Source organism: Haliotis cracherodii, unplaced genomic scaffold (assembly GCF_022045235.1).
Source record: "Haliotis cracherodii isolate W230 unplaced genomic scaffold, xgHalCrac1.p SCAF_22, whole genome shotgun sequence".
Taxonomy (NCBI): domain Eukaryota; kingdom Metazoa; phylum Mollusca; class Gastropoda; order Lepetellida; family Haliotidae; genus Haliotis; species Haliotis cracherodii.
The window spans coordinates 2,696,177-2,711,531 of NW_027266278.1; the positions used below are offsets into that span (position 1 = coordinate 2,696,177).

The following is a 15,355-nucleotide window of genomic DNA, read 5'->3' on the forward strand; positions in this document are numbered from 1 at the left end:
AATAGCTGAGTAATAGGTGATTAATTGAAATAGCTGTGTAATAGGTGATAAATTGAAATAGCTGTGTAATAGGTGATAAATTGAAATAGCCGTGTAATAGGTGATTTATTGAAATAGCTGTGTAATAGGTGATTAATTGAAATAGCTGCGTAACAGGTGATTAATTGAAATAGCTGTGTAATAGGTGATAAATTGAAATAGCTGTGTAATAGGTGATTAATTGAAATAGCCATGTAATAGGTGATTAATTGAAATAGCCGTGTAATAGGTGATAAATTGAAATAGCTGTGTAATAGGTGATTAATTGAAATAGCTGTGTAATAGGTGATTAATTGAAAGGAAGTCCCTGTTCAATGATCGTATACCCATTTCTGGTTTAAGGGCGGAGTCATTGTAATCAAATCGGGGTGTATTAATTAGCATCGATTTTGAAGGCTTTGACAGGGGGGTCACCTTTTAGGTGGGATTGCTTTATAGACAGCGATATACGTTATATCTGTGTGAAACTGAGTCATTGTAATACGAGTTATCATTTACTTTAACTGCTATTAATTTATATTCAAAACAAAATTTGAATTGACAGACAAAAGGAATTTGTCAAATTGAAAAAAACTTTCCTAGGACTGCCAATTTACAAACCAAGCCCCACATGAACACAAATAGCCTGCCGCTTTACAGGAGATATATAACACAGAAGAACGTGTATTTGTAATGTATAAACAAAGGTCCCCTGTAGATCAAACCAGGCAATCTGTGACACGACAAGACTCAAGTGTAACAGCTCTGAGCGCCTCTGCAATACGATCATCATTCAGGCAACATAAGCGGTCATATTAATGTGCTTTATGCACAGAGGCATGTGTGCACATCAAGTTGTACAAGAACTGAATACTAGAGCTACACTACAAGTCAATAATGGATCAATCAGGCTTCAAGATCCTTCATTGTTATCTTAAGGACAGGCATGCTTATTCAAAACCAGTTCTATTTATAAAAAAACATTTTTGCCAAGTATACTTTAAGTGTATTCATGCCTTAGATACTTTTAATGAAGAAATTCTTTTAAGAGCATGAGTTCTCTCTCTTTACGTCCTACAGCTTCGTGAGTTCTGTCTCTGTCCTCCAGTGCCTTAATGACTTCCTTCTCGTATTGTCTCATGTTTCAGCCTGGAGTGCGAACATGACATACAAGAGACAGTTGTATGAAATGTACAGGGTACCTGTTGCTTTTTTCTCTTGTAAATATGGTCGATCCCATCTTGGTGTAGTGCACATCTGCCTCTGGGAGTGTCACTGTGTTTGTACGTCTGCTGCAAGTCTGTGGCGTCCCATGTGCTGGTTGTGTGACTCCGTTACTCTCCTAGCTTCTTTCTGTGGCATTTCAAAAGTTAAATATACAACACACCTGAATTTCTACTGCTTGTTTCTATGATAAACAAACAAACAAACACACATGTGAATATCGACTGCTTGTTTCTATGATAAACAAACAAACACACATGTGAATATCGACTGCTTGTTTCTATGATAAACAAACAAACACACATGTGATTATCAACTCCTTGATTCTATAAAAAACAAACACACATCTGAATTTCTACAGCTTGATTCTTTTATAAACAAACAACACACATGTGATTATCAACTCCTTCATTCTATAATAAACAAGACATATCTGAATTTCTACTGCCTGATTCCACAAAAAACAAACAACACACATGTGAATATCGACTCCTTGATTTTATGATAAACAAAAAACACATGTGAATATTGACGGCTTGATTTCACAAAAACAAACAAACAACACACGTGAATATGAACGACTTGATTCCACAATAAACAAACAACACACATCTGAATTTCTACTCCTTTATTCTATAATAAACAAACACACATGTGAATAGTGATGCCTTGATTCCACAATAAACAAACAACACACATGTGAATATCAGCGGCTTGAGTCCCTGTCAGCAATATTCTGCTACAGTGAAGCCTTGTCAACTCAAGTCCTGTCTGCCATCACACTGTTCGGAGGTATTTGTAGTCATGGCAACTCAAGTTCCAATATCAGAGCACCGTGAGCAGAGATGGATCAAGAATCTGTGGGTTTGTGGTGCACATTTTGATTTTGACCCTATGGGTTGGTATTGGCCCAAATGACAAATACACAACTGTTTCAATAACAAAAAGGGACGGTTTTGTTGTTAATGCCTGTATGTTCATGTCATTTGGGGTTTGGAGTGGGGTTGGTAGGGATGTTATAAGTATATCCCACCTTATACTGGGGATAAAAATTAACCAAGAAAGTCAACATGTAGCAATTCCCCCTGAAATGTTTGAAATTCTACAAACCCTTATAATACCTTTAACATTACAGAGCTAGTCTGAACTAGCTGGCTAGTTCTAATTTTTTCCCCTGCTGTACAATATAGCAAGCTCATGAGGTTAGAGATTCAAGGTTTCACTTCAAGCCTTGCACACCGATCAAGTCCATAGTATAAAGTGAGCGAGTATGGTTTTATGCCGCTTTTAGCAATATTCCAGAAATATCACAGCGGGGCACGTCAGAAAACCGCCCCCGATAGTATAGAGGGAGTAGATTTAAGCACAATGGATTCTAAGTGGTCAATGTTTGTTAGGATTGTTTTAATACACATCACAGTACCGTATTGATACTCAAACTGTTTTATGTTGACGTAGCAAATATATTCCAGTTACGTCAGTTGTCTATTATCGTGAGACATGATCAGATGAATAAGAGACGTCAGTTGTCTATCATCGTGAGACATGATCAGAGAAATAAGAGACGTCAGTTGTCTATTATCCTGAGACATGATCAGATGAATAAGGGACGTCAGTTGTCTATCATCGTGAGACATGATCAGATGAATAAGAGACGTCAGTTGTCTATTATCCTGAGACATGATCAGATGAATAAGAGACGTCAGTTGTCTATTATCCTGAGACATGATCAGATGAATAAGAAATGTCAGTTGTCTATCATCGTGAGACATGATCAGATGAATAAGAGACGTCAGTTGTCTATTATCCTGAGACATGATCAGATGAATAAGAGACGTCAGTTGTCTATTATCGTGAGACATGATCAGATGAATAAGAGACGTCAGTTGTCTATTATCGTGAGACATGATCAGATGAATAAGAGACGTCAGTTGTCTATTATCGTGAGACATGATCAGATGAATAAGAGACGTCAGTTGTCTATCATCGTGAGACATGATCAGATGAATAAGGGACATCCGAGGTTTGAGCTAGAATGTGAAAAGGTTTGTAAAACCATACTCACTCACTCACTCACTCACTCACTCACTCACTCACTCACTGAAGGCGACTGCTTATCGTAAGAGGCGACTAACAGGATCGGGTGGTCAGGCTCGCTGATTTGGTTGATGCATGTCATTGTATCCCAATTACACGGATCAATGCTCATGATGTCAATCACTGGATTGTCTGACCCAGCCTGGATTATTTGCAGTCCGATGTCATATAGCTGGAATATTGCTGAGTACGGCTTTAAACAATAAACAAACAAACAAAACTTTCATTGAAGCATGCACAGATTATACAGACACCTCGCATTAAGCGGTACAAAACAGACTTATTTACATCAATTTTCATAGTCATAATTAATATGCATTACCAAACTATACCTTGAAAATGAAAAGTGGTACTGTAGTATATCAGCATACTGCATATTTAGGCGTCAAATAACACATGAACACCTGTGTGCAAGGATTTCCTGAGTTGGTATAAAGGACACAACATTTAACATACACAACATGTCACACAAGCATTTGAAATATTCCAAAAGGTGAAAAAATACCCACTGAAGTAATCCGATCTTTTTTAATGTACACACTTTCAGTTTCGACTGAACAACAAGGTAATGCCTGATGGAAAGTTATTGTGGACTATTGTCCATAACACAAGCTCTATTATTCAGAGCAACAAATCTGACAATGCCTGAGGGACCGACCATTTTATATTCTTGTCGGGGGCCTGGGATTCCGTTCGGAGACAACTATTTTTTCAGGTACAGCTGCAAAAGGAGACATAAAAAAAATTAATTGAAACTACAAGCCTAAATATAAAAAAAATGAAATGTGTTTTTTGTAGAAGTCAATTTCATTCAACATAATTAATTTTTACAAGCATTTTCTGCTACAAGTTATTTTTTTCGATAAAGTCTCAGGCCCCCAAAATGTCAAATGGTCGGTCCCTAGTCTAGAGGTAAGGTGGTTTATACACGTCTTCAGTGTAAACCATGCATGCACAAGGAGTTGCCGACCAGTGTGACCTTTCTGTGTTGTAGTGGACAGTATCGTCTGACATAAGCGGTAACGTGCCGGCCGCCATTCTAGCCCCTGCGTGTGTGTTGTTGCTAGCGTGGCTCGCTTCCTCCCCTACAGCGTCAGTCCAGCTTCAGTTTTCCCCGCTGTGGCTGCACTGGCTACTAGCATGCTGCCCTGCGTCGTCTGTCCCTCCCAGAACTTATTAGTGTCCTGCACCGTTGCTTAGCAACATGTTTGTATCAACCAGCCATCTCCATGTGTAGCAACTGAAGTATATCACTGACGTATACGACATGTAATATAGCTGTATATAACTGACCTATACGACATGTAATATAGCTGTATATCACTGAAGTATATGACATGTAATATAGCTGTATATCACTGACGTATACGACATGTAATATTGCTGTATATAATTGACCTTTACGACATGTAATATAGCTGTTTATCACTGACGTATACGACATGTAATATAACTGTATATCACTGAAGTATATGACATGTAATATAGCTGTATATCACTGACGTATACGACATGTAATATAGCTGTATATAACTTACCTATACGACATGTAATATAGCTGTATATCACTGAAGTATATGACATGTAATATAACTGTATATAACTGACCTTTACGACATGTAATATAGCTGTATATCACTGATGTATATAACATGTAATATAGCTGTATATAACTGACATATATGACATGTAATATAGCTGTATATAACTTACCTATATGACATGTAATATAGCTGTATATCACTGAGGTATATGACATGTAATATAGCTGTATATAACTGACATATATGACATGTAATATAGCTGTATATCACTGATTTATACGACATGTAATATAGCTGTATATCACTGAAGTATATGACATGTAATATAGCTGTATATCACTGATGTATACGACATGTAATATAGCTGTATATCACTGATGTATACGACATGTAATATAGCTGTATATCACCGATGTATACGACATGTAATATAGCTGTATATCACTGAAGTATATGACATGTAATATAGCTGTATATCGCTGATGTATATGACATGTAATATAGCTGTATATCACTGATGTATATGACATGTAATATAGCTGTATATCACTGAAGTATATAACATGTAATATAGCTGTATATCACTGAAGTATATGACAAGTAATATAGCTGTATATCACTGACGTATATGAAATGTAATATAGCTGTATATCGTTGACGTATATGACATGTAATATAGCTGTATATAACTGACCTATACAACATGTAATATAGCTGTATATCACTGATGTATACGACATGTAATAAAGCTGTATATCACTGAAGTATATGACATGTAATATAGCTGTATATCACTGACGTATATGACATGTAATATAGCTGTATATCACTGACATATACGACATGTAATATAGCTGTATATAACTGACCTATACGACATCTAATATAGCTGTATATCACTGATGTATACGACATGTAATAAAGCTGTATATCACTGAAGTATATGACATGTAATATAGCTGTATATCACTGACGTATATGACATGTAATATAGCTGTATATAACTGACCTATACGACATGTAATATAGCTGTATATCACTGATGTATACGACATGTAATATAGCTGTATATCACTGAAGTATATGACATGTAATATAGCTGTATATCGTTGACGTATATGAAATGTAATATAGCTGTATATCGTTGACGTATATGACATATAATATAGCTGTATATAACTAACATATATGACATCTAATATAGCTGTATATCACTGACGTATACGACATGTAATATAGCTGTATACAACTGACCTATACGACATGTAATATAGCTGTATATCACTGATGTATACAACATGTAATATAGCTGTATATAACTGACATATATGACATGTAATATAGCTGTATATCACTGATTTATACGACATGTAATATAGCTGTATATCACTGAAGTATATGACATGTAATATAGCTGTATATCACTGACGTATATGAAATGTAATATAGCTGTATATCGTTGACGTATATGACATGTAATATAGCTATATATCACTGAAGTATATGACATGTAATATAGCTGTATATAACTGACCTATACGACATGTAATATAGCTGTATATCACTGATGTATACAACATGTAATATAGCTGTATATCGTTGACGTATACGACATGTAATATAGCTGTATACAACTGACATATATGACATGTAATATAGCTGTATATCACTGATTTATACGACATGTAATATAGCTGTATATCACTGAAGTATATGACATGTAATATAGCTGTATATCACCGATGTATACGACATGTAATAAAGCTGTATATCACTGAAGTATATGACATGTAATATAGCTGTATATCACTGACGTATATGAAATGTAATATAGCTGTATATCGTTGACGTATATGACATATAATATAGCTGTATATAACTGACATATATGACATCTAATATAGCTGTATATCACTGATGTATACGACATGTAATATAGCTGTATATCACTGACGTATACGACATGTAATATAGCTGTATATCACTGACGTATATGACATGTAATATAGCTGTATATCACTGACGTATATGAAATGTAATATAGCTGTATATCGTTGACGTATATGACATATAATATAGCTGTATATAACTGACATATATGACATCTAATATAGCTGTATATCACTGACGTATACGACATGTAATATAGCTGTATATCACTGACGTATACGACATGTAATATAGCTGTATATCACTGAAGTATGCAACATGTAATATAGCTGTATATCACAGACATATACGACATGTAACATAGCTGTATATCAGTGATGTATACAACATGTAATATAGCTGTATATCACTGAAGTATATGACATGTAATATAGCTGTATATCACTGAAGTATGCAACATGTAATATAGCTGTATATCACTGACGTATATGACATGTAACATAGCTGTATATCAGTGATGTATACGACATGTAATATAGCTGTATATAACTGATGTATACGACATGTAATACAGCTGTATATCACTGACATATATGACATGTAATGTAGCTGTATATCACTGAAGTATATGACAAGTAATATAGCTGTTTATCACTGACGTATACGACATGTAATATAACTATATCACTGACGTATATGACATGTAATATAGCTGTTTATCACTGACGTATATGACATGTAATATAGCTGTATATCACTGATGTATACGACATGTAATATAGCTGTATATCACTGAAGTATACGACATGTAATAAAGCTGTATATCACTGACGTATATGACATGTAATATAGCTGTATATCACTGATGTATGCGACATGTAATATAGCTGTATATCACTGACGTATGCAACATGTAATATAGCTGTATATCACTGACGTATATGACATGTAATATAGCTGTATATCACTGACGTATGCAACATGTAATATAGCTGTATATCACTGATGTATGCGACATGTAATATAGCTGTATATCACTGACGTTTATGACATATAATATAGCTGTATATCACTGAAGTATATGACATGTAATATAGCTGTATATCACTGATGTATACGACATGTAATATAGCTGTATATCACTGATGTATACAACATATAATATAGCTGACACAACCAGCAGGTGTGTAGACTGATTTTGATTCATACTTGTATTGCTAGTGCTGGAGACAGATTTGTTCAATTGTTTATCAAAGATGCTATTCTTGACAAAATTCATGTTATCCCATCTTCAGCATCTTAGGCCCAATGCTGGAACAGTGTCATATCTGTTTATGTCCAGTACTGTACAGGACCCGTGAAGATTCGGGGTAGAATAGGTCTTCAGCAACCCATGCTTGCCGTAAAAGCCAACTATGCTTGTCGTAAGAGGCAACTAACGCAACCTCGCTGACTTGGTTGATGCATGTCATCGTATCCAAATTGCGTGGATCGATGCTCATGATGTCAATCACTAGATTGTCTGGTCCAGACTTGATTATTTACATTCCTCCATTATATAGCTGGAATATTGCAGAGCGTGGCGTTAGACAACAAACAAACAAACAAAAGTAACTGTACAGACTTGGACTGCACTTGTAACCAAGGGAAGGTTGAGTAGCCCAGTAGGTAGAGTGTTCACTTGTCATGCTGCGAGCCCGGGTTTGATTCCACACTTGGGTACAATGTGTGAGGACTGGAAGCCCCTGCTAGGTTATTGCTGGAATTCATAACTCCAGCAACCAAGACCAAGATCTGGGTTAGAATTGTTGGTTGTTTTTTGTTTCTTTGGGGGGGGGGGGGGGGTGTTGTTTTTTTAATTTTCATAGTGAATGAGACAATGGTGAGGTGGATAGGATAGGGTTGTGTAGAATAGAAGAAGGGTACGGAGGAGGAGATAGGATAGCAGTATCTAATATAAGTTAAGAATTGACCATTTTTCATTTATCTTTAATACTGTCTTCTTTATCAGATATCATACTTCACTAAAGTTAAAACTGGTCTTTAGCAACAGCTTGTCATAAGAAGCGACTGACATGATTTTGTGGTAGGGCTCGCTGACTTGGTTGATGTCATATAGCTGGAATATTTCTGATTGTGGCGATTACCAAACAAACAGTTACGTTAATCTCATGAAAGCACAGAGAATTATGTGTATCGTTGCAGTAATCTATGCTAGTCAGAGGCATGTCCCACCCCCTCCACCATTCTGCAGACTACGAAATTCAGGGCGGTAGGGTAGCCTAGTGGTTACAGCATTCACTCTTCATGCCAAATGCGCAGTTTGATTCCCCACTTATTTCATTTGTCCCCTTTGTCCCCTGCGATGATATTGCTGGAATATTGAAAAAAGTAGTGTAAAACCCAACTCACTCACTGACAAACGAATACATTTCAAACTGGAAAGTTTTAGGCAATCGTTTATTCTAAGTGTACCAAAACTTTAACAAAAGCATTTGAACACGCCCCCTTGCTCTCCCCCTCCCCGTTCTCCATCAGCCAATACCGGCACTCTTTACTTGCCATGCTGGCTAGACTTGTATCAATAACACGCCCCCTCCCCCTTCTCCATCAGCCAATACCGGCACACTTTACTTGCCATGCTGGCTAGACTTGCATCAATAACACGCCCCCTCCCCCTTCTCCATCAGCCAATACCTGCACTCTTTACTTGCCATGCTGGCTAGACTTGCATCAATAACACGCCCCCTCCCCCTTCTCCATCAGCCAATACTGGCACTCTTTACTTGCCATGCTGGCTAGACTTGCATCAATAACACGCCCCAGCCCCCTTCTCCATCAGCCAATACCGGCACTCTTTACTTGCCATGCTGGCTAGACTTGCATCAATAACACGCCCCCTCCCCCTTCTCCATCAGCCAATACTGGCACTCTTTACTTGCCATGCTGGCTAGACTTGCATCAATAACACGCCCCCTCCCCCTTCTCCATCAGCCAATACCGGCACTCTTTACTTGCCATGCTGGCTAGACTTGTATCAATAACACGCCCCCTCCCCCTTCTCCATCAGCCAATACCGGCACTCTTTACTTGCCATGCTGGCTAGACTTGCATCAATAACACGCCCCCTCCCCCTTCTCCATCAGCCAATACCTGCACTCTTTGCGCTTGTAGATTCTTTCAGGTGGCACATAACCTCTGAACGAGCATAGTTTAAAGAGTCTGGAAAGCAAGAGGCATTACTTATAATAACCAGAATGACATGACGGAAAGCAAGAGGCATTATTTATAATAACCAGAATGATCATGACGGAAAGCAAGAGGCATTATCCCACTGAAGTACATTTGGAAGAAATCTGTCCCTGATGGGATATTTCTGACAGCCTTCTGAGTTCAGTGATGCTTTTTCGGAATACTGTTACACAAAATTAAGTACCTTTACCCTGCTGCTGAAGGAAGCTGTGAGGTGGCCCAGTGGTTAAAGTGTTTGCTCCTGACAGTGAAAGTCCGTGTTTGACTCCCACATGGGGAAATGGTGTGCAGCCAGATTCTGCTGCTTCCTGAGAGACACACAGCAGAGGAATGTAGATTCCTACCTGTGTAAAAGACTTGTGCCATCTTTCTAAAAGATGCCCGCAACTGTTCCTCATTGTATCCCATCTTCATCATTTCGGAGTCACTGACTCAATGACATCTTTTGGTTTTGAAGCTCTCTTTCTTTCTCCTACTGGGCTCACAGACTATGGTGACATGATTTCACCGAGCCTGACCTTCCGATCCCATTTAGTCGCCTCTTTCAACAAGCAATGGACCTGTTCCATTTGTCCCCATACAAAAGTTTGGCCAAAGGCTACATGCGTCAATGCTGCAGCTAATGAACCATCACCAGCATGATAGACATGTTCCTTGAAGAAAATAATTGAGGACTTAATCATTGTCCTTTGAAATGTCCACTGTTAGCCTTATGTTGTTTTTGTGAAATGGTATGGATGTAGCTAATGTCATGGTGTCCCCTGCCATAATATTGCTGGGTTATTGCTAAAAACAACATTAAATTTCTGTCTCTGAAACTTCCTCAGCAGCATGAACCAAGACATAGTCCTGTGACTGCCGTTCCTTGCCCATTGCTAGCCATGATGCTTCATGACAGTTCAGCTGTGATACCTTTTGACAAGGGCACCTGTTTAAGCCGACCCATTCCACATAGTCCTGTGACTGTCATTCCTTGCCCATTGCTAGCCATGATGCTTCATGACAGTTCAGCTGTGATACCTTTTGACAAGGGCACCTGTTTAAGCTGACCCATTCCGCACACAATGAAGTCATTTTCTTTTCATAAGACCGCTCCTACATCTGCTTCCCACATTTAGTATGCTGACATTTAGATGTTTAAGTTTGTGAGATTTTGTCATGGTTTTCATGTGGTTAAAATTTATGATTTTATTCTGCACGATTAATAAGCATGTTGACGTATGAATGTTTGTTTTGCGACATGTGTTTTTTTGCCGTGTGATATATGCACAGCATCTGAAGACTTTGAGTCCATGCTTGCCTTGTGTTGTTAAAAACTCATGTTGGTGTATGCATTTCATCCAATACACATCTAACAACAAGTACACACTGCACAAGATCAGTGTACAGAGTAGTGTTAATAGGTGAAGTGAGGTGAAATTGGATTTAACATCGCGTCCAAGATTATTGCACTTATATAGCGACTAATAAAGTGACAATACAGTGTCTTTTTGCAAACAAACTAAATTACTTTTTAGTCCTGAATCATATGTGTCAATATGTGTAATTTCAGTTTCTTAGTTTGTCAGTTTAGTTTGTTTTAAATCATGTGTTTCTGACATTACAAAGCTTAGATAGAAGTTAAGAACTCCTTTTCCGCAGAATTCAGAAAATTATGTGGACATTTTATTAGGTTGTTGCAGATGAAAGGACAAAAGTAACATCCTCTGTATCAAGACACATTACCATCTCGCTCTTCATCACGGCGGTTGTGGATATATGGCCGACATGTACTTATTGTTTGTGTTTCTTGTTTCAGTATGTGTCCAAGCTGACACCGGCTATTCTTAGCGAGATGGATAAGCTGCTTGGGAATAAGCCCGTGTACAAGCGAGAAACATACAGGTGAACAATACCACTTTTCACTGGTTCTCTACCGCATGTTGTTACGCCCACCTGCCACGCCCACCTGCCCCGCCCCTGGTGGCTGCAGGTGCCCCTGGCTGACTGCATGGAGTATAGCCAGACACTTGTTGGACTACATTATCCGTTTTTTAGAGCGTCCATCACATTGACATTTCCCTTGGGAAAAGTAATCCACTTCTAACCCACATTGTTACAAGACGATTTGGAATCACAGAACTTTAATGTCACATGGACGCTGAAGTCGATGACACTAGTTGTGGCTTAATCCAAGTTGAAGATAGACAGCGACTGCAGTAGCTATGATTCACTATTTCAGAGATGACCTCTGGTTAGCTGCGGCCATGATGAAGCTTGTTCTTGCCTTTATGTTTCTCCTCGAGTAGGTTACGATCGCCTCCGTGGCTGCGTGCACACTCTTTGAGTAGGTTACGATCGCCTCCATGGCAGCGTGCACACTCTTCGAGTAGGTTACGATCGCCTCCGTGGCTGCGCGCACACTCCTCGAGTAGGTTCCGATCGCCTCCGTGGCTACACGCACATATACTGTATATTACTGCCATTCTTCACAATCAGGGTGTTCCTATGCAACATATTACTGCCCAATACTTGTGTGCTGTCATTCAGTAGGTAGATGAGAGTGAGGTTCGGAGGGGGAATTAAGCACCTTCAGCAGGTGCCCTGGCAAGCTCAACAGCTGATTCAGTGTTTCTCTCACCTTAAAGACTTCCAACCCCGTTTGTTTAAGTACAATTAAGAGATATTACAATGTACCCACATGTTTATCTGAAAAGTAGCTGATTCAGGTGTACATGATGTGGAAGGGAAAATCTTTCAGCCTGTCCAGGATACATGTACCTTGGTATTGAGTAACGTAGAGGTGACTTAATGGATGGGAAGGTCTGACTTGGTTGTCAATTCCGCTTGTCCCGGATACCTTGGTATTGAGTAACTTAGAGGTGACTTAATGGATGGGGAGGTCTGACTTGGTGACTTGGTTGTCAATTCCGCTTGTCCCGGATACCTTGGTATTGAGTATCTTAGAGGTGACTTAATGGATGGGGAGGTCTGACTTGGTGACTTGGTTGTCAATTCCGCTTGTCCCGGACACCTTGGTATTGAGTATCTTAGAGGTGACTTAATGGATGGGGAGGTCTGACTTGGTGACTTGGTTGTCAATTCCGCTTGTCCCGGACACCTTGGTATTGAGTATCTTAGAGGTGACTTAATGGATGGGGAGGTCTGACTTGGTGACTTGGTTGTCAATTCCGCTTGTCCCGGACACCTTGGTATTGAGTATCTTAGAGGTGACTTAATGGATGGGGAGGTCTGACTTGGTGACTTGGTTGTCAATTCCGCTTGTCCCGGACACCTTGGTATTGAGTATCTTAGAGGTGACTTAATGGATGGGGAGGTCTGACTTGGTGACTTGGTTGTCAATTCCGCTTGTCCCGGACACCTTGGTATTGATTATCTCAGTCAGCATGAATAAAACTACTTCTGAGGTCTCTATTGGATGAGGCTACGGAGTAATTACAAGACATTTGACATAAATGGTCCCAATGTTTCGAGGGATGAGTTTTAGTGACCAAGATGTTGAACTCTGAGAATATGTATTTGATATATGGAGTTTTTTGAGAAGATCCAGTATACCAATTGTTTTTTTAAAGTACAGTCAACTACGGTTGTAACGAACTGAAAGGGACCACTGATTTTAGTTCGTTATAACCTTAGTTCATTATAAGCATATATACAGCAAATGCCCAGGACCAAAATAACACTATGTCAGTTCATTAGAAGCGTGTTCGTTATAACCATAGTTTACTGTATCATCCTACAATTTGTACCAAAGTCAGTGTGAGAGAAATACTCAATCAGTTTTCAGCCGATTTCCCGACAACATCTCATACGTCAGCGACCAGACACACATCCTTGTATGGTCTTAGGACAAGAGCGTGGTGATTCTCATGCTAGTTCTCAATGCACTCGGGAACACATTTACAAAGACAAGAACCCAAATGGCATATACCAAAATATCTAATATTTTTAAACACCTATTTTGATAATGTTCACCTTTCATTCCAAATGGCAGATGTAGCATGTAGTTACTCTCCTCATATCTAATGGCACGACCTCGACATCATTGTGAGGTACATTTGTAACATTTGATTTATTTACTGTCACGTTAATGACTTCTAATCATGAAGACCAAAATATGTGGTATACATAAAAAATGCATTTTTCAATTACTCAAACTCAACATAACAGTAAATACATTGATGACAGTACAATTTTCAATTAATCCACCTTAACAAAAAAATTTTGGGAGAATCTGTATTAGAATAAACTTTACTTGAATTTCTATGGCTAAAACTTAATTTTGATCAAGACTGTATTCCTTGTTTATCAAGTGGATTGACTTTCACAACCCTGTATGATGTATTGACGAGCTATCGGTGTCTTATTTGTTTGTTAATATGTATATTTATACTTGTAGGAATGCCTTGCATTATCTGCGCTGTAGGCTGTGATACTTACTATTTGATTATATTTACATTTTTATAATTTGTTTATGGCCACATTTATGATACATCAATCCTGTAATTCAGGTATGGGCACCTTGTTTTGACATGCCTGCTTTAATGTGCCATAGTTTGCACTGTCAAGAAAAAGAGGTTGCAGAGAATGGCAAGCTAAAATGTATGCCTACATACAGGGCTAAAACGAAAACAAGAATTCTCAAATTCACAGTGGAAATATGTGTCTTAATAGTATTTACCTGCAACAAAATAAAGTACCTCGCAGAAGAATCAGTGACAATTTGTAAATAACCCAAACACTAGCTGGGATCATCCTCCGCACCCCACCCCTCCTGGGTTGGCATTATCTCCCCCTGGACTGGCATTATCTCCCCTGTGTGAGGGTTATCTCCCTTAGGACTGGCATTATGTCCCCCTGGGTTGGCATTATCTCGCCCTGGACTGGCATTATCTCCACTGTGTGAGGGTTATCTCCCTTAGGACTTGCATTATGTCCCCCCGGGTTTACATTATCTCCCTTTGGGTTGGCGTTATCGCCTCCTAGGTTGGCATTATCTCCCTTGACATGGCATTATCTCCCCTGACATGGCATTATCTCCCCAAAGCTCCTCAAATTCGTGGAGCTCTCTATACTATCGTTGCCACCAGTAAAAACTCCCAACCATGATAGGTGGCTACAACCATCCTTGGAGTTGAACTCACAGCTGACTGACTGACAAATGATGACTTTGCGTGTTAATTTGAATTTCTGTTTCATTACAACTATCATGTTATTAACATAGTAATAATGTGAGGGGGAAGTTGGTTGATTTTCTGTTAGTCTGCAATCTCGATCCAATCTGATCAAACAAACAAAAAGGTAAATTCAACTGGGAAATATTGTCAGCT

At 38.7% G+C, this 15,355-nt stretch overlaps 1 protein-coding gene across 1 annotated transcript in view; it reads left to right on the plus strand.

The window, feature by feature from the left end:
- LOC139471431 (voltage-gated potassium channel subunit beta-2-like) overlaps window positions 1-15,355 on the plus strand; it is a 55,013-nt gene that overhangs the window by 21,379 nt on the left and 18,279 nt on the right. The window contains exon 11 of the mRNA XM_071253794.1: window positions 11,824-11,909. Within this exon, the coding sequence (XP_071109895.1) occupies window positions 11,824-11,909 (86 nt within the window). The remainder of the gene's footprint in view (window positions 1-11,823; window positions 11,910-15,355) is intronic.